General features: G+C 40.3%; 1 protein-coding gene across 5 annotated transcripts in view; it reads left to right on the top strand.

Moving 5' to 3' along the window:
• Nucleotides 1–27,022, top strand: part of tenm3 (teneurin transmembrane protein 3) — a 284,166-nt gene that overhangs the window by 175,916 nt on the left and 81,228 nt on the right. For 4 of the 5 annotated variants that reach the window (XM_078282760.1, XM_078282758.1, XM_078282762.1 and 1 more), the window contains 9 exons: nucleotides 2,242–2,491; nucleotides 4,163–4,264; nucleotides 5,728–5,922; nucleotides 8,618–8,818; nucleotides 10,600–10,785; nucleotides 19,190–19,336; nucleotides 20,850–20,980; nucleotides 21,417–21,505; nucleotides 25,794–25,913. In XM_078282760.1, the coding sequence (XP_078138886.1) occupies nucleotides 2,242–2,491; nucleotides 4,163–4,264; nucleotides 5,728–5,922; nucleotides 8,618–8,818; nucleotides 10,600–10,785; nucleotides 19,190–19,336; nucleotides 20,850–20,980; nucleotides 21,417–21,505; nucleotides 25,794–25,913 (1,421 nt within the window). Of the gene's footprint in view, nucleotides 1–2,241; nucleotides 2,492–4,162; nucleotides 4,265–5,727; nucleotides 5,923–8,617; nucleotides 8,819–10,599; nucleotides 10,786–13,114; nucleotides 13,142–19,189; nucleotides 19,337–20,849; nucleotides 20,981–21,416; nucleotides 21,506–25,793; nucleotides 25,914–27,022 lie in introns of all 5 variants that reach the window. The other variant, XM_078282759.1, reaches the window with a different exon arrangement.

The following is a 27,022-nucleotide window of genomic DNA, read 5'->3' on the forward strand; positions in this document are numbered from 1 at the left end:
TTTGAGAACCCTGATCTTAGACCACCCACAATTCATTGACCTTTCTAGTGTTAAAGAATACCAATCAAATGCTAGCAACCTCTGCCTTCCAAAATGTCAAAACCCCAAAGCCCTGTCGCAGTTTTTTGTTGCGCCAGTTTCTAGGCTCCCAGTTCATGATGAAGCAGATAAGCTCCTTCAAAACCCCGATCTATCCCTTTAATGACTACACTTCCATCTCTTTGTAGTGACTCATGTCTTCTATCAAGGAACTAATCCACTTATCAGTCAAGGACAGCCTGATATGTCTCCACCTCTGTCTCCACCTCTATTACCGCACAGTGTTAGCACATTAGATAATAGACATGAGTGTGTGTGTGTGTGTGTGTGCCCTTGTCATAACCTCTAAGAATCCATCCAAGTTCTATAATACTCTTTACATGTAAAAGTTCTTAAAATGTTGGATTATTAGTCCTATCAAACTCATATAAATCCCTTTGTGTAAGAAAATTGTATAAAATTGTGTGTGTGTGTGCGTGTGCTAGTACTGGCAAATAGCAATGATTGACTGTGGAAGCGTGTGTGTGTGTGTGTGTGTGTGTACTAGGGGTTAATAACCATAATTGAGTGTAGAGGTCCATTTAAATGGACATTGATACAGTGTCTGAAGCTATAAGTGTTGGTGCTGTGTGGGTAATTACATAGCTTGTGTCAGTCGAAACTGGTCTCACACACACACCCACACACACAAAGACTACACACTCAGAAAGTCAAGATGACTTGTTATGTTGTGGGGTTCATGGAGATGAAGAGAGAGCTACGGTGTGTGTGTGTGTGTGTGTGTGTGTGTGTGTGTACGTACGAGAAAGATACAAATGACATCCAAACAGGAACAAATTATCAATAACAAGTAAGGGAAATCAATTACATTTAATTAGCTCTGACGCAGATCACACTAATGATATATGCGGGAAACGTGTCAGGGTGTGTTCAAAGAGGGAGAGAGGAAGAGGGTGTGTGTTGTGTTACTGACAGAGTGTGTGCATGTGTGTGTTTGTTCAAAACGGGAAAGAGAGGAGGATGTTTGTTTTTTGGGGGGACATTTCATTAGTAGGGTAGGGTTTGAGTAGGATTTGATCAAAATTGGAGTCTGTGTGTTTTCTGTGAGATCAGGTTGGGTTTCTCAGTCTATCTGGTGAGAAATCAGCCCAGTCATGCAGACCCAGACTCTGAAGGGACTCAATTTAATGTTCATTTCAGTGGCAAAATTGGTCTCATGTTCCAATCTGAAATTAAAAAAGCCTTGAAAAGTCTTAGATTTACCTCGATGAAACTTTCAGACTGTAATAATAAGACATATTCATGCATACTAAAATGTCTCAGAATCTATTCAAGTTTAGGGCTTCCATAGATAACCAGTGTAGCATTGATCAAATCTACAATAAATATGCAATCAACCAAACTGCATCATATCCATCATGTCAGAGGTGGACCAGTTTTACTAAAAGAAAAAACTATATTGACCTTATACAGTGGCAAACTGATAGTCAGTCTAACCCTACTTGAAATATCTTCTTCCATATAAATTTGACTGCTATAGATGTGTGCAAAATACAATTGTGGTGCCATCAAGGAGGTCCATTGGAGAATTGCTATAAACAAATAATGGCTAAATATAAAACAAGCCTACGTGAAAAAGGGAGGTACCTGAAAAAGATTGTTGTGGTCCAGGTGTAGGTCAGTTCAGTAACGTTCTCAGTAAAAGTGAATAGTGTGATAAGGTGGATTTGTTTCCAAATGTAGGTTACTGTGACACAGTAAACAGCTCTAGTCTCTACTCCAAAACACTCTGAGTTGTAGCTTGAGAAGAGTCAGCTCAGTTAACCTGAACAAACTGTTAGCTAGCTAACTAGCCAGCAGGCTCATTTAGCAAAGCAACTGGTGTTAATGTTTACATGCGGCAACTAGCAACCGCTAATGCTAGCTTCTACTAGATACGTTAGCTAGTGTGCTAATCAGATGTGTTAACAACAAGACAGTGATGGTTAGCTGACCAGATACTATGGTTAGCTTGCTAACAAGCTGAGCTGAGAACCTCCAATATGTCCGCCAGAGGGTATGTTACATCACCTGAAAGCCCTCTATCCTTGTTTCTAAATGTCTCCTCTTTTCTGGCTAAATGTTTTTGTAGTGAAAAAGTTTTCACAGTGTGTATGCATGCCTGTGTGTGTGTGTGTGTGTGTGTGTGTGTGTGTCTTCCAGTATGACTTTGTGGAGCTGCTGGACGGCAGTCGCCTCATCTCCAAGGAGAAGCGAGCGCTCAGCGACGCGGAGGCGACGCGTCCACGCTCAGCATACGAGGAGGAGGCCGTGGGAGGGGCCAGACGCGCACGTTCGGTGAGCGTGCACGAGGCCGGCTTCATCCAGTACTTGGACACGGGCATCTGGCACCTGGCGTTTTACAATGACGGACGCAACACGGAACAAGTCTCTTACAATACTATCATCATAGGTGAGTGTGTGTGTGTGATTCTATTAATGAAAATATCTAGGAATTATAGGTGAGTTACTGTGTGTCAAAGTGTGTATAGGCTAAGGTAGAGGGACATGTGAGTCCCATTGATGAGATAGACCAGGATTTCTTGGCATACTTGTCTATTCTTATACACACTGTCCAAACCACATATGTATTAATAACTGCCACTGAACCAAATTTAAATAGTCAAAAACACCCGATGACCTGGGTCCATTCCCCAACTCATGCCAAGAATTTTCCTACTGTGAGTAAAGTTGTAATGTCTTGGCTAAAGTTTGTCTTATTTAACCCTAACCCTAAACATAAACCTAAACCTAACCCTTGCCTAACCTTAACCAAAGTTGGTTGGTTAGTTGAACTTATCATGTGACAAACACAAGAAATGTTGTGTGGTGTGTCCAATTCACTGTCACATAATCCAATTTGTTCTATTGTCACATCATCTTTTCACGGTGGAGGAAGGTAATGTTTTTGCTCAGTAGACAATGTGCTCACTCGAGGGACTGCTTCTGTAGACAACTTTTTCTTGGTTTGGAGGAAGGTAGTGTTCACCTAATTTTTCTCCACAACACGTAATTTGCATTTCAGTTTGTGCGTTTGTGCTCATTTCACGTAATTTTAAGAGACTGCGTTGCTTCTCGAACACCCTGTAGTTACAAAACCATCTCATCTGCTGCCCCAAAAATGAAGTCAGACAAGACAGAGTGATTATGTAGTGCAAAATGTGTTGCCAGAGGAGATTTTTAATCCTAACGCGTCTGTGCTGGCAGATCTGAGCATGCCGGGCATGTGACATACTATGGGCTAGGGTTCGACTGATAAGGGTTTTTGAAGGCCAGTACCAATAGCGATCATTTGGGTATGAAGCTGCTGATAGCCGGTTTTTAATACCATTTTCATGCTCAAAAGTATTCAGTGTTTCCCCCAGAATTGTATTCTTGTCAGCGTGTAAAAGCCTCTGAACAGCATGTAGGGACACTAAAACTCTCCAATGAAAGCCAGACTAATTAAATAGTTTTAGGTGGGTTAGCAGCTCCTTAAGGCAGGTTTCACTGCAGGTTTTACAGACTGCTGAGTAAAATCCTGGAATGATTTCTCTGGTCACACATCCGAAATAAAGACGATAATAAAAACATATGGAACTTCCATCGTATCAGAGGTGGACCACGCTGACTGGACCAGATGTGATTTTTAACAAAAGACCAATATCACTAAACCGATGTATCGCATTGAGCAACGCGGATAAGTCCATCAGATGTAGAGCCAGCGAGAGATCTACAAGACTTGACAGTAGTTTTATTGTTACAGAATGAAAATATTGGATTTTTGCCACTAGAGAAGTGTGTGTGTGCACAGGAAATGGCCAGTTAGCTATGGCAGAGAGCCAACGGTGGTATATGATAGAGAGAGACAGGGAAAGACAGCAGGGTAATTGGATGTAAGAAGGTGTTGATTGGGCTGACTGGCTGTAACTACGGCAACCACAGAGGGCCGATCTGTCTGAGTGTGTGTGTGTGTGTGTGTGTGTGTGTGTGTGTGTGTGTGGTTGGTTGAGATAGAGGGCTGCATGTCCAGCCTACCCAATTAACTCCCACCCCTCTAAACCACCTTTCTCTCTCTTTCTCTCTCTCTCTCTCTCTAAATCAGAGTCGATTATGGAGTGTCCTCAGAATTGTCATGGAAACGGAGATTGTCTCTCGGGAACATGTCACTGTTTCCCAGGGTTCCTTGGGCCCGACTGCTCTCGAGGTAAAAGAAAACACACACACGCAAACACACATACACACACACACTGCGACACCCACAGAGAGGCAGTAATTGGTGGGAGGTTGTTATCCCAGCAGTGACTGTGACCTGTAGACTCTGAAGGCTTTTGCTGTATTACTGCCGAGTCTCTCTCTCTCTCTCTCTCTCTCTCTCTCTCTCTCTCTCTCTCGCTCTCTCTCTCTCGCTCTCTCTCTCTCTCACTCTCTCTCTCTCTCCCTTTCTCCCTCCCTTTCTCAAAGGAATACACTGACCTTTTGCCTGATAAATCCTTTGTTCCACTTTTGCGCTGAGAAGACCAGTAGCAGTTTCACCTATGTGTTCAGTAATTAGTGTGAATAATCTAAGGCTTTTGAGATGATACTAAGGTACTAGGGTTTTTGAATGCTGCTGGTAGCTGATATTTTGTTTTTATATTCAATATTTAATTTAATGATTTTTATTTTTTATTTATATTATATTGTTCTATATATTCTATTATGTGTATATATATATATTATTTATGATATTTATATATATATATATATTTTATTTAAATGTTAATAATTCATTACTCTGTGTTGTCCACAGAATTCTAACTTTGTCAAGGTGGAAAAGCCTCTGAAACAGCATTTAGGCCATCATGGGACATTAAACCCAAGAAAAATAATCGTAACAATAAAACGTTTTCATGCATATTTGCGTGGAATCTGATCACAATGTCTCATCAGAATCAGTTCAGGTTAAGGGCTTCCCATATACCAATGTAGTATTGATCAATTCTACACTAAATATGTAATGCTGTAGTTCTGATGGAGGACGACTGACAGCTACCAACCTGCTCAGCAGTGCTGACAATTACGCAGCCTGGGTCTGGCTGCAGGAAAAAAAAAAACATGTTGAGCCCATGACTGACTACATCAAAGGCACAAGATACATATCATTTCCATGTTTTGGTTGATTCGTTCCCTCTTTTTCATCGCTTTGTGTGCAGAATATCCTAGTTTACGCAAACAAATTAACATGCCCACAATTTAATAAAATGTTAATGTTAATGTTAATACACGTGTCAAACTGATTGCACCCACTTGCCACAGTTAGTTGAATTTAGCTGATTGCACTGATGTATTTAGTTCAATTAGCCTGATGTTTTGTTGAATAAAGATTTATGTGCTGTAGTTAAATCAGGCTTATAATCAATTTTTCGTTAAGAATCAATTTACAAGTATAATGAGCGCTGATGCTACCATTGTCAATATTCAGACTGGAGGGATGTTATCGACTTCAACAAGGATTTGTATTGCTCAACATTTAGAACTCTCCTATACAATAACTTATTACGTGTGTGTGCTTTATATCTATCCGCACACTCGAGCGCACATTTTATATTTCGTTCGCACACAATTGCCTGCTGTGTCTACCTATGCAACTGCCCAACCGATCCATTTCCCTGCGTGCATCTCATCCAGCCGCCTGTCCGGTGCTGTGCAGCGGTAATGGCCAGTACTCCCGCGGCCGCTGCCAGTGCTACAGCGGGTGGAAGGGCACCGAGTGCGACGTGCCGGTCAACCAGTGCGTCGACATCCACTGCGGAGGACACGGCATCTGCATCGTGGGCTCCTGCATCTGCAACACTGGCTATAAGGGCGATAACTGTGAAGAAGGTGAGAGTAACTATAAGGACAGATACAATAAAGGGAACGCTTTATTTTCCGGGTACGCAATATCCTAATAATTTCCTAGAAAGGAACTGTTAATTTCTTTGGAAGTTTCCTGGAAAGAACCATGAAATGATGTGGTAATTATAGGGAAAATAGAGGAAGAGTTCAATGGTAGTTTGTAGTTGGTAAATTCCTCCAATTTCTTCTGTTTTTTCCAAGACAAAACCATGAAATTATGTAGTAGTTATACAGAAAATTAGAAATGAACTAAAATTATTTAAGCATTCAACAAATAACTGTTATATAATTATATGAATAATGACTTCTGATAATTGACCTCTGCCTATTATTTTTCCAATGAATAGTTTATAGTTTTGTAGTTCTTTCCAGGAAACTCTTTTAGAAATTGACAGTATCTCATCGACTCCACCAGACTGCTTAAATTTTCTATACAACTACTACATCATTTCATGGTTCTTTCCAGGAACCTTTGCCAGTTGTCCATTGTGTTATATGACAGTAGGAAGCTGGGGCATTATTGGGCACTGTTTGTACCAGGGATAGCCATCAATCCTTCAGCTGCTAGCCATCCGCCCTGACCAGCTGTCAATGCACCACCCATAGTGGCCATGAGCAGATGTCACAATTTTGCGTCATAGATTAGTATTTCCAACATTTGGTGTGTAGTTCAAAAATCCGTATGGAAAATATGAATGGGCTTTTTGAAAAATGTCAAAAATAAGGGCTGTGTTGAACGGATAGGGGGTTAAAATACATCCACCCGTATCACCTTTGTGAATTTTGATCTTTTAGTTACTCTTATTGATTTTTGCTCACAAAACACTCATCATTGGGGAACACAGTGTGCAATAGCATTGATGCATTGCTTTAACACAGAGGTCATGACTTCTGTTGTACATTTAAATTCTTAAGATTTTTATAGCATTAAATAGTTATTGTAGTTGTTACTTTTCATATATAGTTATAGTTGCCTTGCTCTTGTTAGTTGTTAGTTCTATTCCAATTGCTGTGTTTTCCAGTTACAGGATAATACATAATACTTTGACAAGTACGGCCACATGGGGGACAACCTCACTAACCACTATGCCTATGCTGCCACCCTCTGTATTCATTGTTTAGGGGACACTGGGGATGATTGTACCGCATTTGGCTTTTCACGCTTGAGCTTTCAAATTTGAATACAAAGTTCACACATTTGCTACCAATCACAGCCCTTTCATCATCTCCATTTTTGGATGTAAAATCTGCAAAATCTGCGAGACGTGAAACGTATCCTGCGAGTTCTGGGTGGAATAATTGTGTATAATGTTGATCCCAGGACTTAAAATAATCCCTAATGGCAGAAACCAACCTTACTCCACGCTACGATCGTTTTCAGTCTACCCTACACAAATAACTGTGTCACTTATTCAATGGCCAAAAGGATTACCCTCCAAGTCACTGAGTGCATGTTATGTGTGAAGTCATTTCAGAAGTCCTACAAGCTAGTAATCCCACTGAATTGCATGCGAGTATCAGCTAAAATCAACACTGTGAAGCTGTTGACAGGTAGTTTGCTAAGCTACCGTTGCAGCTACATGATAAACTAATTTACCCTGGTCTCTCTGTCCACACACACACACACACACACACACACAAATACACACACATACGTACACGTACACAGTTGCTATTCGGTTGTTGACAGGTAGTTGGCTAAGCTAGCGTAGCAGCTACACACTAAGCTAATTTCCTCTGATCTCACCCCGAGAGAAAATCAATACTAATCTGCTGTTTGCTAGCGGCAGAGTGCACACACACACACACACACACACACACACACACACACACAAAGGAACGCATGCCCGACCTTACATATAGGCTGCACGCATGCACACACAAACAGGTTGACACACACACACACTCGCATAGACACATACCAAGCATGTACAAATACAGGCATAGGCTGCATTCACACACATATTGTGCATACATACATACACATTTGCACACAGACATACATTCGCTTGTACGGGACAGTAACCAGATTAGTTTCAAATTAGTTCAAACCTCGACCACGCTAATCCTTGTGTGTGTGTGTGTGTGTGTGTGTGTGTGTGTGTGTGTGTGTGTAAGCGAGAGAGAGACTGAATTTGCCCTCACAACAAAGAGGTTATATGTGTGTTAATCCCATTTCTGGCTATTGAAACTGTAAATGATGTCAAAGCTGATCTCCACGAACAGCATCACAGTCAAATGAAATGCTCCCATGTTCTTTTGTCTGAGCAAGGAATCTATAAAGAAGGAAAAGGCAGATACGAACTCTAAAGCCTGCAGCACAATTTGTATTGTAGCGGATTCGGAATTCCATACCTTAGTTTTTGAAGCCTGAGTTTCAAACAGTGGTGGAAAAAGTACTCAAATCTTTTACTTAAATAAAAGTAGCAACACCATAATGGCAAAATACTGCACTAAAAGTAAAAGTCCTGCATTCAAAAGTTTACTTAAGTAAAAGTATAGAAGCATTTGCAGTAAAATGTACTGAAGTATCAAAAGTAAAAGTCGTCGTTCTGTCAGAGTTAAATTATTGAAGCATTAACTTGTAAGATGTATTTTAATGTTGTCAGTCTAACTGCTCCATATACTCCCCCCCCCCTCTCTCTCTCTCTCTCTCTCTCTCTCACTCCCCCCCCCTCAGTGGACTGCATCGACCCCAGCTGCTCGGCCCACGGCGTGTGCATCCACGGCGAGTGTCACTGTCAGTCGGGCTGGGGCGGGGCCAGCTGCGAGATCGCCAAGGCCATGTGTCCGGACCAGTGCTCGGGTCACGGCACCCACAACGCCGAGACCAGCACCTGCGCCTGCGACCAGAACTGGACCGGGCCCGACTGCTCTTTAGGTGAGGGGGGAGGGAAAGAGAGAGGGAGACACAGAGAAACAGAGAGAGAGAGACGGAGGGAGAGACATGGTGAAAGAGAGAGAAACAGAAAGGGATGGAGGGAGAGGGAGAGAGAGAGACTTAGAAAAACAGCACTGATTCTGAAAGAGAGAGAGGTGAAATGGAAAGAAGGGGGGAGGAATGCAGAACAGTAACAGATGGCTTGACATAAAAACAACAAGACAAGAGGAAAGGCGTGTGTGTGTGCGCGCATGCGCGTGCGCACGTGTGTGTGTGTGTGTGTGTGTGTGTGTGCGTGCTATTTGTGTTGCTGGTCTGGGACTCCAAGCATCATCTTGTCAAAACCATCACATGCACATCCAATTACTTACTCGCTCTCTTTGTCACACACACACACATACAGACACACACAAATACATGCACATACACGCACCTTTTGTTCAGTCTCGTTCTTGACCTTTGTCAGGATCTGTCAAAAACACACATTCACACACACACACACACACACACACACAAACGCATACACCTTGAGGCAGTTTATGCCCTTATATACACAGCTTAGCAAGTGCAGCATCTAATGTCTCTCTCTCTCTCTTTATTTCTCACATACACACACACACAGCAAACAACACACGAACCCCCCAGTCTAAATAATAAAGAAAATGTGTGTGTATATGTGTGTGTGTGTGTGTGTGTCTTAATCAACTCCATAACCTCTCACGACTTCTGTGTGTGTGTGTGTGTGTGTGTGTGTGTGTGTGCGCACTAGTAGGTGTTGGCTGATATTTGCCAGGCTGGGCAGGTATATCAAAGACCACACACATACACACACACACACACACAAGTTCTGAGAGGTTATGGAGTTGATTAAAACACACACACACACACACACACACACACGCACACACACACAAACACACACACACGCATAAACACACCTACACACAACAAAATGCACACTGTCTCTTTATCCTTCTTTTTCTATCTTCCTCTATTACACACTCTATCATGCTAATACACATACAGTCAAAGAGTTCAGTGAGGACACCTTCACACTCACACACTCACACACACACACACACACACGCAGATAGAGGTGAATCAGGGATAGACTTGCGGGAATGGTTCTGCTCTTAATTGATTTTTCATTCATTTTTCATTGAGTCGCTTGGCCAAGTCATTATGTTTTAGGAGGGAATTTAATATGCTATAATGCCATGAATGTTGCATGAACGGTTTTGAAAAAAAACAAAAAACATCATCAATTAAATTCTATTCAGTGACTTTATTGTCATGACTGTTTATCAGAAACAATATTGCCACACAACAAACAAACAGTTAATACATTCAGACCATAATGAGATGGGTATTTGGTTGGACTATACAATAGTACATAATCATCATTATATTTAATAACTATTGATTATTTTGATTGAAAAAATGTTCTATACAATAGTACATAATCATCATTATCTATAATAACTATTGATTATTTGGTGTGAAAACATAGTACATAATCATTGTCTATAATAATAATGCTATTCCACAAATCCTTCAAAAAACAGTGAGTGCAGATCAGATATTGTGTGTGTGTGTGTGTGTGTGTGTGTGTGTGTGTGTGAGAGAGAGAGAGACTCAGGTCTGCCTTATATCACCTTCCTTTTCTCTCCATTTCTTTTAACATCAAGTCGGTTGGGCCGAACTGTTTTATGTTTTATAAATACTTTTTCCCACATGTATTCATCTTTGCGTCTGTGCCTCTGTCTTTCTTCTTTCAACAGAGGTGTGTGCAGTGGACTGCGGCAGCCACGGCGTGTGTTACGGCGGCGTGTGTCGCTGCGAGGAGGGCTGGACAGGGGGCATGTGCGACCAGAAGGCCTGCCACCCGATGTGCACCAAGAACGGAGTGTGTAAGGAAGGGAAGTGTGAGTGTGACCAAGGCTGGACCGGAGAGCACTGTAATATTGGTGAGTTGACTACACACACACACATACATTCACACACACACACACATTACACACACACACACACACACACACATTACACACAAAAATAAACCCTAACCCTATAAAACTTTGGATTTACTTAATTTTATTTCTTAATTCATTATTATTTATTAGTATTATTTATTATTAATTACTATTAATTATTATTTATTATTATTATTATTATTATAAATGAAATTAAGAAACTATAGTTTATTATAGATTTTTTATTTATTATTAAATTACATTATTTATTAAATGAATATTAATTAAATTCTCATTTATTTATTTTATTTTTGTATTTATTATTAAGTAATTAGTATTTAATTATTATTTATTATTATTTCTTTATATTATTATGTATTTTTGTATTTATTATTTCTTTATTAATTATTATTTATTATTATTATTGAATTATTACTACTATAAATCATTACTTCTCATTATTATTATTGAATATTTCTTCTTTTTATTATTATTTCTCAATTAATTATTATTTCTTAATCACTTTTTTTTTCCACACACACTAGAGCAAAAGGTGTAAGGAAGGAAAGTGTGAGTATGAGCAGGACTATGATATAGGTGAGATGTTAGTCAGTACTGCAAGCACAAACATAACCATGGCTTTTGCAATTACACATGCAGCCCACACAGCTATGATTGTATAACTTGGTCTTTGAGCCTGGTTCCCCACGTTTTCCCACCAGCAAAGGATTATGTGGACACAGCTATAAACAGAAAGTAGCGTAACACTGAAATAGCGCTGTGGAGAGTGTGGGTATGGAGTTCGGAGAGGTGGATGTTAAAGCAATATTCCACTTAGTTTTAACATGGGGGTTATTCGGCTTTTGACGGCCATGAAAACCATAATAACTAATCACCAAGATCGGATGCAGCTGGACGAGTTTGTAGCATTCGGATTTTTACTTCCCATTCATTTACTTATATTGTTGGTGAACAGATTCAACAGACTACTACTGTGATTTTCAATTGACTGTTGGTCCAATGTTTTAGAACATAATTCTGGCAAATTTTTATTGATAGAAGAGAACATAGCGGAGGGATACCATTTAGCAGAGATAGTTCCTGTTTGGGAGACCAGATCTACTTTTATTTTAAAATTTTAGTGTAAAGCAAGAATAGAAATGTAAAATGACGACTGACCAATTACTGCTTTATTGTCTGAAAAGCGGGATCTGTTGTTGAATCTGTTCACAAACTTGTTAAATGTCTGTTTTCAGGCTATTTTCGTGGCCTCATTCAAACACTACAAACACTACAAACCCCCATGTTAAAACTAAGTGGAATATTGCTTTAAACTCAACTTTTTAACCATGACCAAAACCTCACCCTAATCTTAACCAAATTGTTTTAGTTGCCTAACTTTAAACAAGTTGTTTTAGTTGCCTCACCTAAACCTTAACCAAAGTTATTTTACCATAACCATTAGCTACTCTTTTCACGTGACGAACAAAAGAAAATTATGTGTCCAATTCATGCGATTGTCACATAATCCAATTCATGCTATTCATAACAAAGTTGCATGTAAGGTTGGATTTAACATATTATCCAGCAGTGAAAAGCCAACCCTAGTTTTCACACCATGAACGTTTTCCTTCAGCTTCATGCAAAATCTGATGAGCAAAATAATCTCAATTCACTAGTCCCAGTGTTCAACATGCAAAATATATACTTATACATATATTTCATGTTTTACCGACTGTAACTTTGACAATCAAATATGTTTAAAATTCACGAAACAAGCCAACAGAGAATTCTTGGTCAGTTTAGACACGCGGAACAGTACCTCTCCTTGGTGTTATGTTGCTGGGTATCTACTGTACAAGTGTGGCGAGGTGAGAAACCACATCCTGTTGTGCTGTGATTGTTAACAGTGAACCGGATCACCAGGAAAGCCATTCTGGTGGCTTTCAGCTCACCAGACAGGTAGACAGCTACACTATCGCTGGGGAAGAGCTGCAAATTGGTTTCAGTTATTGTCACTTACACACACACACACACACACACACACAGAGACGGATGCCGAGAACATAACAACAGCGAGATGAAGAGGAATGCATTTAGAGTGCTTAGCCAACAAACAGCGTGTTTGTTTAGATGAATCGTATGGATGGAGAGAATTCAAACAGACCTTCTCTTTTCTTCTCTTCTCCCTCTGTTCCTCACATTTACATCTAAAAGCGTTGGCGGGGAATTGTCTCTCTCTCACTCTCTTTCTCTTGCTCTATGTGTCCGGTGTTCACTTTCTTTCTTTCTTTCCTTCTTCCTTTCTTTCTCTTTCTCTCTAAAGCTCACAACCCGGATATTAGAGTAAAAGGTACTGTACTCTTTTCCCTTCCTCTCCTCATCCTTTGCTTTTTCTCTCGCTCCTTTCATCCTTTGCTTTTTTCCCCATCATGTACCACGGAGCTGCGGTTGCTTCAGTGACTGGCTAATGGTTTTTTTCTTTTGTTTTTGTTTTTTTCTATTCCCTTTCTTTTTTCCCTCATTCGCTCTCTCATTTTAGCTTTTTTTTTTTACCAGCTCCTGTAACGTGCTGTTACTGTTGCTTAGGTCATTTCATGATTTTAATCATTTATGTTCTGAGCCAAAAGGCTAAAGACAGCTTTTTTTTGTCGTTTATTTTTGCTAATAACAGAGTTTTCCTTTGCCCATTAGGTGGCCCACCTGAATGCTATTTCTCCGACCACCTGAATTTAAAAATTGAAACCCAGTTTGTTGGGCAAATATTTCGTATTTTTACTTTACAGTTGGCTTTTGAATGATTTTGAATGTGTTTCCAGTACGTCTCCCTTGCATCGGTTCCTCAGAAACAGCCTTGTATTTGTTTTGTGGATGCTGTATCCTCCCTCTCCCGCTCAAATCCCACCCTATTAGCGGCTTTCGCTACCTGAGCCTCTGTGAATTTCTGGGAAAACCCCTGAACAAAGAATTGAAGACATCTGTACTTCTTAACTAATCCACTGTTGAAGGCCGGACTTGAGGATAATGTCAAAATTGGAGTTCCCAAAATTGGAGTCCCCACATTTCTGCTTTTTCACCCTTCCAGTGTGAATTGGTTTGACACTGGTGTGCTTTATCCTAAGGTCCTAAGGTACAGTCGCTACTGTCACCCTATTCAAAATCTATAAGCAGGGCAGGAACCCACAGCTTGACTTGTTTCAGTTGGCAGGATTGCCCCCCCCCCCCCCCAGCAGGAAACAGCAGGAAAAAGGAACTGGTGTGGGCCTTTAAAGGGAAAATTAAGCGTAAAGCAGAATTTGTTACTGTGCTCTTTTACTGAAAAACAAAAAATGACATTGATTCCCATGTATTTTGGACATCTAAACATTTGACATTCTCAGTGGTTTTGTGCAGTCTGATAGTTAAGACATATTTCCTACATGAGGGAGACAAGGTCAATACTCAATACCAAAAAATAACAGACGCAGTGTTTCTAGAGTACACCAGTGAATCCTGAAATCTGTTTTAGGCTTGATTTTCCTCCCCTGCCCTGTCCCTGGTATGTCTTTCTACACCCATGTGTGGGTGAATGTATGGTTTAACCAACCAGAGTCTGACTCACGCAGTCGGCTGTTGTGGTCAAGACGTCATTCGTATTATTTTTTGAGGAGAAACTGGTGTAATTGCAAGCAAATGTTCACTGCATTGACACAGTATTTAGATCATTTTAGCTTGTTTTCAATCCCTTCAATCCCCCTCCTTGGAGCATGTTTCATATACATGGGCCTCAGAGCTACTGTCGGTACCCGATAACACACCAGTAAACTTTGGATGATAAGGTGGCCTTCCTAACCAACCAGATATGCCAACCTAGATACTTCACTCTTTGTGAAAGTAGGAATACACAAAATACAGTTGCAGTCATTTAAATTGCTGAAGGTATTAGCAGTTTGCCATTGTAAATCAGAATTTGGTCTTTATTGACTTGCCTGGTTAAATAAAGGTTAAATAAAAGTACAAATAAAATTGCATTGCATCCTGCCTGATCCTTCCTCAAGCAGTGGCCAGTAGGTTAATTGTTTCTGCAACATGCTGCAACAGAAACAGCGCAGAAACCAGTCTAACCAGGTTTACAACATGCTGATCTGTACCACAATAGAAACAGTATAGAAACAGTCTAACCAGTTCTGCACCATGATCCGTACCACAATAGAAACAGTATAGAAACAGTCTAACCAGTTCTGCACCATGATCCGTACCACAATAGAAACAGTCTAACCAGTTCTGCACCATGATCCATACCACAATAGAAACAGTCTAACCAGTTCTGCAACATGCTGATCCGTACCACAATAGAAACAGTATAGAAACAGTCTAACCAGTTCTGCACAATGATCCGTACCACAATAGAAACAGTCTAACCAGTTCTGCAACATGCTGATCTGTACAACAATAGAAACAGGATAGAAACAAGTCTAACCAGTTCTGCAACATGCTGAACTGTACCACAATAGAAACAGTCTAACCAGTTCTGCACCATGATCCGTACCACAATAGAAACAGTATAGAAACAGTCTAACCAGTTCTGCACCATGATCCATACCACAATAGAAACAGTCTAACCAGTTCTACAACATGCTGATCCGTACCACAATAGAAACAGTATAGAAACAGTCTAACCAGTTCTGCACCATGATCCATACCACAATGGAAACAGTCTAACCAGTTCTGCACCATGATCCATACCACAATAGAAACAGTCTAACCAGTTCTGCACCATGATCCATACCTCAATAGAAACAGTCTAACCAGTTCTGCAACATGCTGATCTGTACAACAATAGAAACAGGATAGAAACAAGTCTAACCAGTTCTGCAACATGCTGAACTGTACCACAATAGAAACAGTCTAACCAGTTCTGCACCATGATCCGTACCACAATAGAAACAGTATAGAAACAGTCTAACCAGTTCTGCACCATGATCCGTACCACAATAGAAACAGTCTAACCAGTTCTGCACCATGATCCGTACCACAATAGAAACAGTCTAACCAGTTCTGCACCATGATCCGTACCACAATAGAAACAGTCTAACCAGTTCTGCACCATGATCCGTACCACAATAGAAACAGTATAGAAACAGTCTAACCAGTTCTGCACCATGATCCGTACCACAATAGAAACAGTCTAACCAATTCTGCACCATGATCCGTACCACAATAGAAACAGTATAGAAACAGTCTAACCAGTTCTGCACCGTGATCCGTACCACAATAGAAACAGTCTAACCAATTCTGCACCATGATCCGTACCACAATAGAAACAGTATAGAAACAGTCTAACCAGTTCTGCACCGTGATCCGTACCACAATAGAAACAGTCTAACCAGTTCTGCACCATGATCCGTACCACAATAGAAACAGTCTAACCAGTTCTGCAACATGCTGAACTGTACCACAATAGAAACAGTCTAACCAGTTCTGCAACATGCTGAACTGTACAACAATAGAAACAGCGCAGAAACAAGTCTAAAATCTCCCGCTGTTCTCCAACTTCTATTTGACTACAACTGTATCATTTTCTATTCAAATTCTAACTATTCTATTTACTGAACACATGGTGGGTCAGAGTGTTTCATTGGAAACTCTCTTTGGCTATTCTTCAAAATCTGAAATCCCAAACAATTTTTGATGCTTCCTTTTTGTTTCACTACTTGTTGTCTCTGTGATTTAAATGTAAATGAAGACACTGATTTAAATTAACTTCTTTTTTTTTACTCTATAGAGGTTCTACTGATACTCTGTCTCTCTTCCTCTAGCTTTTTGATCTATTTATTTGTCTACTCCTGTCTCTTTATTTCTGTTTCTCTGTTATTGTATTCCAGTGACCCCCACTCTCCCCTTCTTCCCCTCCTCTTTCCGTTGCCCTGTTTCCATCTATCTGTCCATCACAGAGAGTATATCTGGCAGTGTTGCTTTTGTTCGATTTACGTTTTTTTCCCTAATCTTCCTCCCTCTCTCCCTCGTGCCCTCTCCCATTCTCAGGATATAAAGGTAATTCATGCCAAAGACTTAAAGGCCTTTTTGTCCCAAAATACAACCACTCCGCACTCCTCTTTGTTCACCTCTATCGATCATTTTCTTCCTGGTTTTTGATCCTGTTTTGCTCTCCCTCTTCCTCTTTTATTCTCCTGGCTACCTCTCTTTTTGTTACCATTCTTATATTTTTCGTTCTTTCTTTCTTTCTTTCTTTCTTCCTTCTTTCTCTCCTTCCTTCCTTTCTTTCTGTCTTGAAGCACGGTGTATCAGCGTATTTTTATGTACCAGTCTCAATGTTTTTTCTTTATTTTTTTTTATTATTGTGCTCCCAATTTATTTATTTTTATTTTTATTTTTTATTAATTTGTATCCTGGTTACATCATTATTGTCCCTGTCTCTGATACTGTCACACACACACACACACACACACCAAAACACATTCACACACACAAATGAAGGTGCACACAAGCACATACACCCACACACTCAGACACTCACACACACGCACAGTGTGTGACTCCTGTATCGTCTTGCATCCGGAAGCCTGATATGTATGTATGTGTTAGTTTAGCCAGCTGCTGTGCCTCTGTCTTTCTTCATCTATCTATGTATCTATGTATCTATCTATCTATGTATGTATGTATCTATGTATCTATCTATCTATCGAGACTTTTTCCACACTTTCCCTCTCTCCCTCTCTATTTCCCTTTGTCTTCCTTCCTCCATCTTTCCCTCTGTGTCTCTCTCTGTCTCTCCAGCTGGGCTTTGCTTGGTTCTGATATTCACTTTTTTTCTTAGTATCCCTTCTTATCGTCTCTCTAAATGTCTACTCTGTGAATAAGGAATGTTGAACAGAGGCATAAAGTATAGCCTTCGGAGGTGCAAACAAACCGGCCTCCCTATACTTTGTGCGCTGTCTATCTGTCTCTGTTGTGTTTTCACATGGATTTGAACATGTTTTTGTATAACCGACAAGAAGAGAAAAAAAAGTCAAAGGAATCCATATTTCCAAAAAAAAAACAAGTTGCAGTGTCTGGGTGTTTCTTTTCTCTCTGATTCGGGTCGACTTGACCGGACAAACTGGGACGTATTTTTTTTAATAAATTCCTCCAAATGAACGACACTTTTGCTTTGCTTTCAACTTTTGAACTTCTTTTGTTGCTGTTGTTTCTTTTTTCACATTCAACACATATTATGCCGTAATAACATCCTCTTCCTTTGTTTACAGACCAACAAAAATCGATTTCTATTCTGTTTTTTTTTTTTCATTCATTTTCCAATTGAAGCCGCGCAGCACGCGGCAGCCATCTTGGTTGTAGGCAAGTTTTGGCGGTTCATGTGAAATTACAACGTCAATGCATTTCACCAAACGGCCTGACTGTCTGACCGTCTGTCTGTCAGTCTGTGTCTCTCACATGTGGGTTAATGTATTGATCTAACTGTCTTATTTGTCTTATCTGTCTATCACTCTGTTTATCCATTTGTTGGAGAGAGGCGCAGTGGGGGGTCAGGGGAGGGGGGGTACCATCACACAGGCCTTATACACACACACACACACGCACACATTAATATGGATTTTAAAAGGCCTGTATTTTTTAATTGAGCCTGACAATAGCCTTCATTTTGTCCCAATATTAAATTTGACAATTTTCATGCTGAAAGATGGCACATTTTCAGAATTTCTTTCTTGTCAGGGTGGAAAAGCCTCTGAAACAGCATTTAGACCATCATGGGACACTAAAACTCTCCACTGAAACCCCGGATGATAATACTAAAACATGCATTCTTGTGTAGAAACCCATCAAAACATAATTTTAGGGAAAAAAAGCAGATTAAAAGCAGATTTTTAATTAAAGCTCGATATGAACCGCATATATGGTCAAACCAATATCGCAGTCTAACCTTAACACACACACACACACTCCACTGACAAGACATATTTTGGTTATTGCATTTATCGGCGGCAGGCATGCTGCCATCAGCTAATGTTAAGCTGGCACACACACACATGCACATGAAAAATTCCATGGCTTTCCATTCCAGGATTTTACTCAACAGTCTATAAAACCTGCAGTGAAACCTGCCTCACTCTGCCTTAAGGAGCTGCTAACCCACCTAAAACTATTTCATTAGTCTTTCAATGGAGAGTTTTACTGTCTAAATCCTATTTCAGAGGCTTTTCCACCCTTAACATGAATAAAACTGGAAATACAGAGAAACTGTCAAATTTATCGGCACGAAATATCAGCTTCAATACAAAAATATCAGTATCGGCCTTTAAAAGCCCATATCGGTCAAACCCCTATTTCACAGCGACCCCCCTTCCCGTCCAATCACAGCGGGTCTAACTTGTCTAACGCTGTGTTTCTTCCCTGTACCCAGAGGGCTGTCCAGGTCTCTGCAACAACAACGGACGCTGCACCCTGGAGGCCAGCGGCTGGCACTGCGTCTGCCAATCGGGATGGAGAGGAGCCGGGTGTCACGTCGCCATGGAAACGCTCTGTACCGACAGCAAGGACAACGAAGGAGGTGTGTGTGTGTAAATAGACAGACAGATGTATTTAATGGATTGAGGAATGGGATGGTAAGGTTTTTAAGAAGGAAAGGAGGAGGCGTGGCAGTCCAGTGATAAGAGGATAGGGGAGGGCGGGGCGAAGTTAACCAATCAGAACAGGGCAGGGCATTCAGGAATCACCTACATTTATTTATATGAAAAAGTTGCGGATTATTACTTTAAAAAAATTGGCATGAACACGGTCAGATTTAAAGGTTATAAATCAGCACAAAATATCGTCTATCAGCAGCTTCACTGCAAAATTATCGGTATTGGTATCATCAAAAACCCATATCTGTCAAACCCCAGCAGAAATAAATATGTCTTAGTGCAGTCTTTAAAAAGGAAAGAAGAAAATAAAACGTGGAAAGAGAAGAGGCTGGCAGGAGAGGGGGTTACTATGTCAGTGTGTGTGTGTGTGTGTGTTTAATAGCAGTCCCTGGTGCCTGTTCACCAGATGTACAACTGGCTTTTATAAACTAACAGAGACAAATGGCAGCACAGATTTTATTAGCTTATATACCTCCCTCCATCCCTCCATCCCTCCATCTGTCTCTCCACTCCCTCTCTCTCTCCGTCTCTCCTCCTCTCCCCCTCCCTTCTCCTTCTTTCTATCCCTCCCTTGCTCCCTCCTTCTCCCCCCTTTTTTCCATATTTCCTTCCCTTCCTTCCCTCCCTACTCCTCATCATCTTTTATTGCTGCCCTCCATCCCTCTTCCTCCCTCCCTCCTTCCTATATTCTTCTCGGCAGTGCTTTATAACCCACACCTCCCTCCCTCCCTTCCTCCATCCTTCCCTCATCCCTCCCTCATCCCTCCATCCTTCCTCTCTTCCCTGTGGAGCAGCAGGAAATCAAATCCCAACACGACGTGAAGATAAGCAAGCTGTCTTCTTCTCTCCTTCTTCATATCGTTCCACATCAGTCTATCTTCCCTTTCCTCTCGTTTCTCTTTATTCCTTCATTCTTTCACCCCTGTGTTTTCTCCCTCTTCTTTCCATTCTCCCTATCATTGCATTTATTTCTTCACTCCTCCCTCCCTCTCTGTCTTCTTCTCCCTCCATCCCTCCTTCATCCCACCATTCCAGAAGGTATATGACCCAGCTCACTGTGACCAAACACCAATCCTTTATCTTATGCTTCTATCCCTCCATCATTATCCCTTCTTCATCTATCCATTCATTCCTCTATCCCTCCTCCACCTCTCCTTCATCCTTCCATCCCTCCTTCATCCCTCTATCACTCCATCCTTATCCCATTTTTCATCCCTCCATCCTTATCCCTTCCTTATCCCTCCACCTCGCTATCATTATCCCTTTTTCATCCCTCCATCTCTCCTTCATCCCTCCATCCCAGGTTCCAATTCTCCCCTCTCAGGTTTCTCCAGCTAATAACTTACATCTGTGTGTGTCTGTCTGTCTGTGTGTGTGTATGTGTGTGTGTGTGTGTGTGTGTGTGTGTGTGTGTGTGTGTGTGTGTGTTTGTTTCAGATGGCCTGGCTGACTGTATGGACCCAGACTGCTGTCTGCAGCCCTCCTGTCAGAGCCAATCATATTGCAGAGGGTCACCTGATCCGGGGGAGGTGCTTAGCCAGTCTCCATCCTCATTGGCTCCTCAGCAGGTAAGGAGCAACCAGGAAGTAAAGTCAGGATTTGTTCAAATTGCATACTTTCCATTCTAATAGCTCACCTTAATACGTATGTTCTACTGTTATTTCTATTTGAAAAGAAATTCCTTCATAATATGATATAGTATGAAATAGAAAGCATTTGTGTGTATCACAAAAAGTATAGTTTAAATATTTTTAACATCAATAAATCATTGCCACATTCATTCTGAGACATTAGTATAATTACCATGGATAATTTCGATAATATATACAGTAATATAAATCAGTATATTTGGTTTAACTTCTTTGACATTTTAAGTTTATGAAGTGCTTTCAATTAAAGACTTTTCAGGCTGTTGATCCGTTCTAGGTTTATCAGTTCTAATTCTATTTATTGGTATATATCCCCTGATCTATCTATCCACATCTACCTGTCTGTCTTCCTCAGGCTGCCAGGTCTTTCTACCAGCGCATCCACTTCCTGGTTGGTCCCGAGTCCACCCACGTCATCACTGCAGACAATCCATTCAATAGGAGGTAAGTACAAGTGTGTGTGTGTGTGTTCTTCTGTCATGGCGGGAGTGTTTTGATGAAACATTGGCATTAACAAACATTATCACAACATTACTTAATGTTGTTCTTTATCGTGCATGTAATATGAACTCGGAATTTGTTAATGTCACTGTTCATGCTTAATTCATGTTACTAAACACATTAGTTAACATCATTAACAAACATGTACAACATTACTTAATGTAGTTCATTGTTGTGCATTTAATATGAACTCATCATTGTTAATGCCACTGTTCATGCTTAATTCATGTTAGTAAACACATTAGTTAACATTATTAACAAACATGTATAACAACATTACTGAATGCAGTTGTTCATGTGCATTTAACATGAACTAACCTCTGTTAATGTTGTTATTCATGTTTAATTCATGTTAGTAAACACATTAGTTAACATTATTGACAAACATGTATAACAACATTACTGAATGCAGTTGTTCATGTGCATTTAACATGAACTAACCTCTGTTAATGTTGTTATTCATGCTTAATTCATGTTAGTAAATGCATTAGTTAACATTACTTAATGAACACTTAATGTAAAGTGTTAACGATTTTTTGGGTTTCTTTGCCTTATAATGATCTCCAGCTACAGGTCATAGCTTACCCCACTTTATTTACTACTACATTACTGGTTGCAGGTCTATCTGTATGAATTTGTCAGAAAGAGGAGGGAGATGGTGAACAAAAAGCAAGCACTTTAATTCGCTATTTTCCCTGGCCAAAAGCCATTTCTGCCTACATCCGCCTCACACATAACATTCATTAAATATGATAAAAGAGAAAGAGCGAGTGACAGACTCTAAAATATAGAGAGTGAAAGGCAGAGCTACTGACGGAGGGAAGAAACATGACGGCAATTCTATTCAGCCATTTTTCCTGCTTTTGTCACATTTTTTATGCCAGCCTGAATGTTTCATAAGAGCACAGGGCCGCAACCCTGTAATAAAAATGTCCTGTATTTCCATAATGGAATGGGGTCGCAACCTTGTAATAAAAAATGTTTTATTAGACCTCAAAACAGTATGGTGTGTGTGTGTGTGTGTGTGTGTGTGTGCGTAGGCGGGTGCGGATGGGTGAAGGGTGTTAAAAAAGGTGGTCTTAGAGTTTAAAAGACAAAGACATGATGTTTTAATTTCCCCTTATGTTAACAGTGGCACACGCACACGCACACACACACACACACACACACACTTGCAGAAGGAGACATACATACACACTCACAAATATGCACACAAACTTACAAGGGGTACACAACTACAGAGAAACACTCTCTCACACACACATGCACACACATACACATTAACAGAGAAGAGATCTACTCTAGAACTACACACCACACACACACACACACACACACACACAGAAGATAGAGCTGGATGGGATCTCCATTGGCTCTCAGTTTCCCGCAGAGGGATTTCTCAGATTTCACATATGTAATTGAAATTGAAGACACCATGTATTTTTATGAATCTCCAATATGTTTATCAATGCACTGGTTTGGTCTTAACCCATCAAACATTTTCTACACAACAGCAGATATTGATTCCAGCACTGATGATACTGACAACACCGTTGTCTTCAACTGAGAAAGGTCAGGTAGTTCAGCGACCCCAGACTGGTCTTCCATTTATTCAGAGTGGTCCTTTTCTTTTCTTTTAACCAGCAGACCTTCTGTTGGGGAGATATATTGTCCCATGTTGGTCTAAATGCTGTTTCAGAGGCTTTTCCACCCTGACAAGAATACAGTTCTGGGGCAAAACGGTGAATATGTGGTATTTATTGGCATTTTTTTGGCATGAAAATGGTCAAATTTAACGATATTCCGCTCCACCAAATAAGAAGAGTTCAATTTTGTGATTATTTAAGAGAAAATGAAACATAAAACCCCAAAATCTATATATATTAGTGAAATTTCACCAAAGTAATTAACTTAGTTGAGTTCTGGGTTTTTATTTATGTCTCGGGGTATGAAATCGTCAAAATTGCTTAATTACAAAAATGTCAGCCTTTTCGAAAACCCACATCAGTGAAACCCTGGTCGTTCGGTCATGGTTGGCCCCATGCTCATGGGGTTGGTTTGCTGGAGGGTGGTGACATGAGGGATGACATGAAGAATGGCCTGGAAACAACAGGATGTGGAAGGGCCTCCAGAGCGATTTGCAGTCCAAACCTCAGAGCCACACAGCGATGCTCAGTACGCCACATTTGCTGTGCAGATTTTGAGGTCGCAGTTGTCAAAGACACACACACACCTTCCACCTGAAGAGCAAAAAACGTTAATTAGTTTGTGGCGTGTGTGTGTGTCTATTTGGAGAGCTGGATAAGTGGTGGGGAGACGCATGGAAAGGACTGCAGAGTAGGAGGAAGAAGAGGGAAGGAGAAATAGTGAGAAACTGAGAGAGGAGGGAGGGGGAAAAAATGGGCCATGAGTCCCATGGCGCTATAGAGACATAATTAACCATAAGTTTATTGGAATATGATCTCTAGTTGATCAGCTGGAGAATACAGTAACGTTAGCAAACATAGCTTATAGCATATTACATACATACACAGGAGTACTGCTGATACAATGTGATTTTTTACTGTTGTCTTACCAGAGGTGTGACCAAGTCAACTTTTTTCAAGTTTAGTCCCGTCCCAAGTAAAAATGTAGATTACCAAGTCAAGTCCAAGTCAAGTCCATGTCATTAATGTCAAGTCTCAAGTGTAAATGTAGAACAGCAAGTCAAGTCAGAACAAATCAAGAGTCCAGTATCAATTTAATATCTTAAAGAAAACAAAATATCTAGGACTTTTCAATGCAATATGGTTTTAATAGGATAAAAACTTGGTAAGAGCATCATGAGTTTGATTTCTATAATCAGTTTCAACTTCAATAAATTCAATCATTCCATACAAATTCAGAAAACAGAATTTAAATTCAGTCGTCTGCTGGAACAAATCTCATCACTTTCAATCTAAGTCATTTACACAAACACAAGATCTCAAGTCAAGACTTTAGAAACCTTTTCAAGTCATCAAAGTACAAGTCAAAGTCAAGTCCCAAGTCACCAGAACCCAAGTCAAGTCAAGTCTCAAGCAATCAAAATTGTGACTTAAGTCTGACTCCGGTCCAAGTCATGTGACTCTAATTATATACTGCTGAATAAAGACCAGTTGATTTGTTCAACCAACCATGAGTTCTCGGGACATGATAGAAAACGGATGAGAAAAGCGTCAGAAAGAGAGATAGAGCTGAGGATTTGCTGTCCAGTCATGTTCTTGACACCGACGTCCCGTTTGCAGCGCTCATACAGCTCATCCGTTACCACGACGACCGTTGTTTCACCCCACCCCACCCCTCCACTCACCCCGCTCCGCTCCATGGTGTAAATTACAGGTGCATTAGCCATGACGACCATTGCTGCGGTGAATTATGGGATGTTTGTTCAAGGGGAGAGTGAACGATGATGATGATGAGAAAGGGTGCTGTTCTGTGTAACCGCTGTGTGTGTGTGTGTGTGTGTGTGTGTGTGTGTGTGTGTGTGTGTGTGTGTGAGAGAGAGAGAGTGTATCCGCCTCTGTGTATGCATATGAGTTATGGGTTGCTTGGCTACTTATGCTGATGGTAATCATGTTGTGCTGCTTTTGACAGGGATGTTGACTTATTCTGCTGTTGCACATTGAAAAGTCCACACAACTTGAATGGATAGAACAGTCCTTCCACTGTATGTCATGGTAATTTGGCTAGTACAGCATAAAATGGCGATTATGGAATTTAAAGGGTTAGTGGCTATAGGCTGTAAAGTCTGTCACACTGTGAGAACTGAGCACATGAGTCTGTTAGCAAACTGTCAAAACTCAACTGAAAGCTAACGTTAGCGACGAGGCTAACGTAGCTTTATCACAGACTGTACTTCTCTCTCTAGCTTTTCTAGTTAACATTAGCATGTTAGCAATCCATGGCAGCAAGGAGACAGAGAAGCTGCTTTGGTTCTTGCTGTAAAACCTCTCAGCTCAGTGACTTGCTGTAAGTCGCTTTATACAGAAGCTAGGCCAGCGATTCACATAAAAATGGCCGCTGCTCTGACCGTCCAGGAACGTTGATTTGAACACATTAATTAGTTTGAAATTAAGGCAATATTTTTTAAAGTAATTGTTACATAGGATAGCTTTAAATAAAAGTAACCTCTCTCTCTCTCTCTCTCTCTCTCTCCCTCTCTCTCTCTCTCTCTCTCTCTCTCTCTCTCTCTCTCTCTCTCTCTCTCTAGCTTGGTGTCAATAATTCGGGGTCAGGTTTTGACAGCAGACGGGACGCCGCTGATTGGGGTCAACGTGACGTTTGTCCACTATCCCGAACACGGATACACTGTAACACGCAAGGATGGCATGTACGTACACACACACACACACACACACACACGTTTAATTTTTTCATTGTCCACCACATAGATATACTGTAACACACAAAGAAATGATGTACATAATTATAGTAACGATTTGTTATTATTATTATAATTATTATTATTAACTTTATTTACATAGCACTTATCTAAAAGTACTTTACAGGAAAGCAAAACAATACAAGAATAGTGAAATATACAAGGAGGAGTTAAAAATAGGAAGCACATTCACAAGAAAATAAGTCAAAATACATAAAATAAAGAGAAAAAACACAAGTAACAACACAAGATTAAAAGAGAGCCAAAAACACACACACTCGTCTACACGTAACACATATGAAACATATGAAATGTATACATATTATACAGATTATACAAATATGTATAGTTACATACATATACAATGCATAGCAACAAATATGAAACCATACATTTGATATTGTAATGTACCAACTAATGGTCATGCAGCAATGATGGAGACTTATACATGTTAGAAACAACATGTATGATATTGTAATGTACCAACTAATAGTCATACAACAATGATAGAGACTTATACATGTTAGAAACAACACGTATGAGGTCATGGTGGACAGATATTTTACAGAATGCCTTTGGCCGCAAACGTTGCTACATCATTATGTATTCCCCAACTGAGTTTCCATTGCAATTTATCATATCATTTCTTAAACGACAAAATCTTTTCCTCCTCAAGCAAGCATTGCAAACATTTTTGCGATATTGAGGGAACTGTATCACATTTTGCTGTCTCCATCCATCTTTTCTAATTCAATACTTCATAAATTACATGAAAACCGTTGGACGTAAAGCCAGCTACAGCGAGAGAGAGGGAGCGAGAGAGAGAGAGAGAGAGAGATCCGTTAAATAATGTCTATATCCTCTACCCTCATTTCTCCATTCCCCTCCTCCTCTCCAATCTCAAGTACATCAGCCGTAGAGGTGTGAATGTGTAGGAGTGAACCTGTAAGATTGGAGCGCGGCTAAAATACTGCACAGCTTTTTTAAAATGCATTGGATTCACAAGGATGCAATCAATCACTGCAAAGCACACGCACTCCAGTACACACACACACACA

Source organism: Centroberyx gerrardi, chromosome 3, assembly GCF_048128805.1.
Source record: "Centroberyx gerrardi isolate f3 chromosome 3, fCenGer3.hap1.cur.20231027, whole genome shotgun sequence".
Lineage (NCBI taxonomy): Eukaryota > Metazoa > Chordata > Actinopteri > Beryciformes > Berycidae > Centroberyx > Centroberyx gerrardi.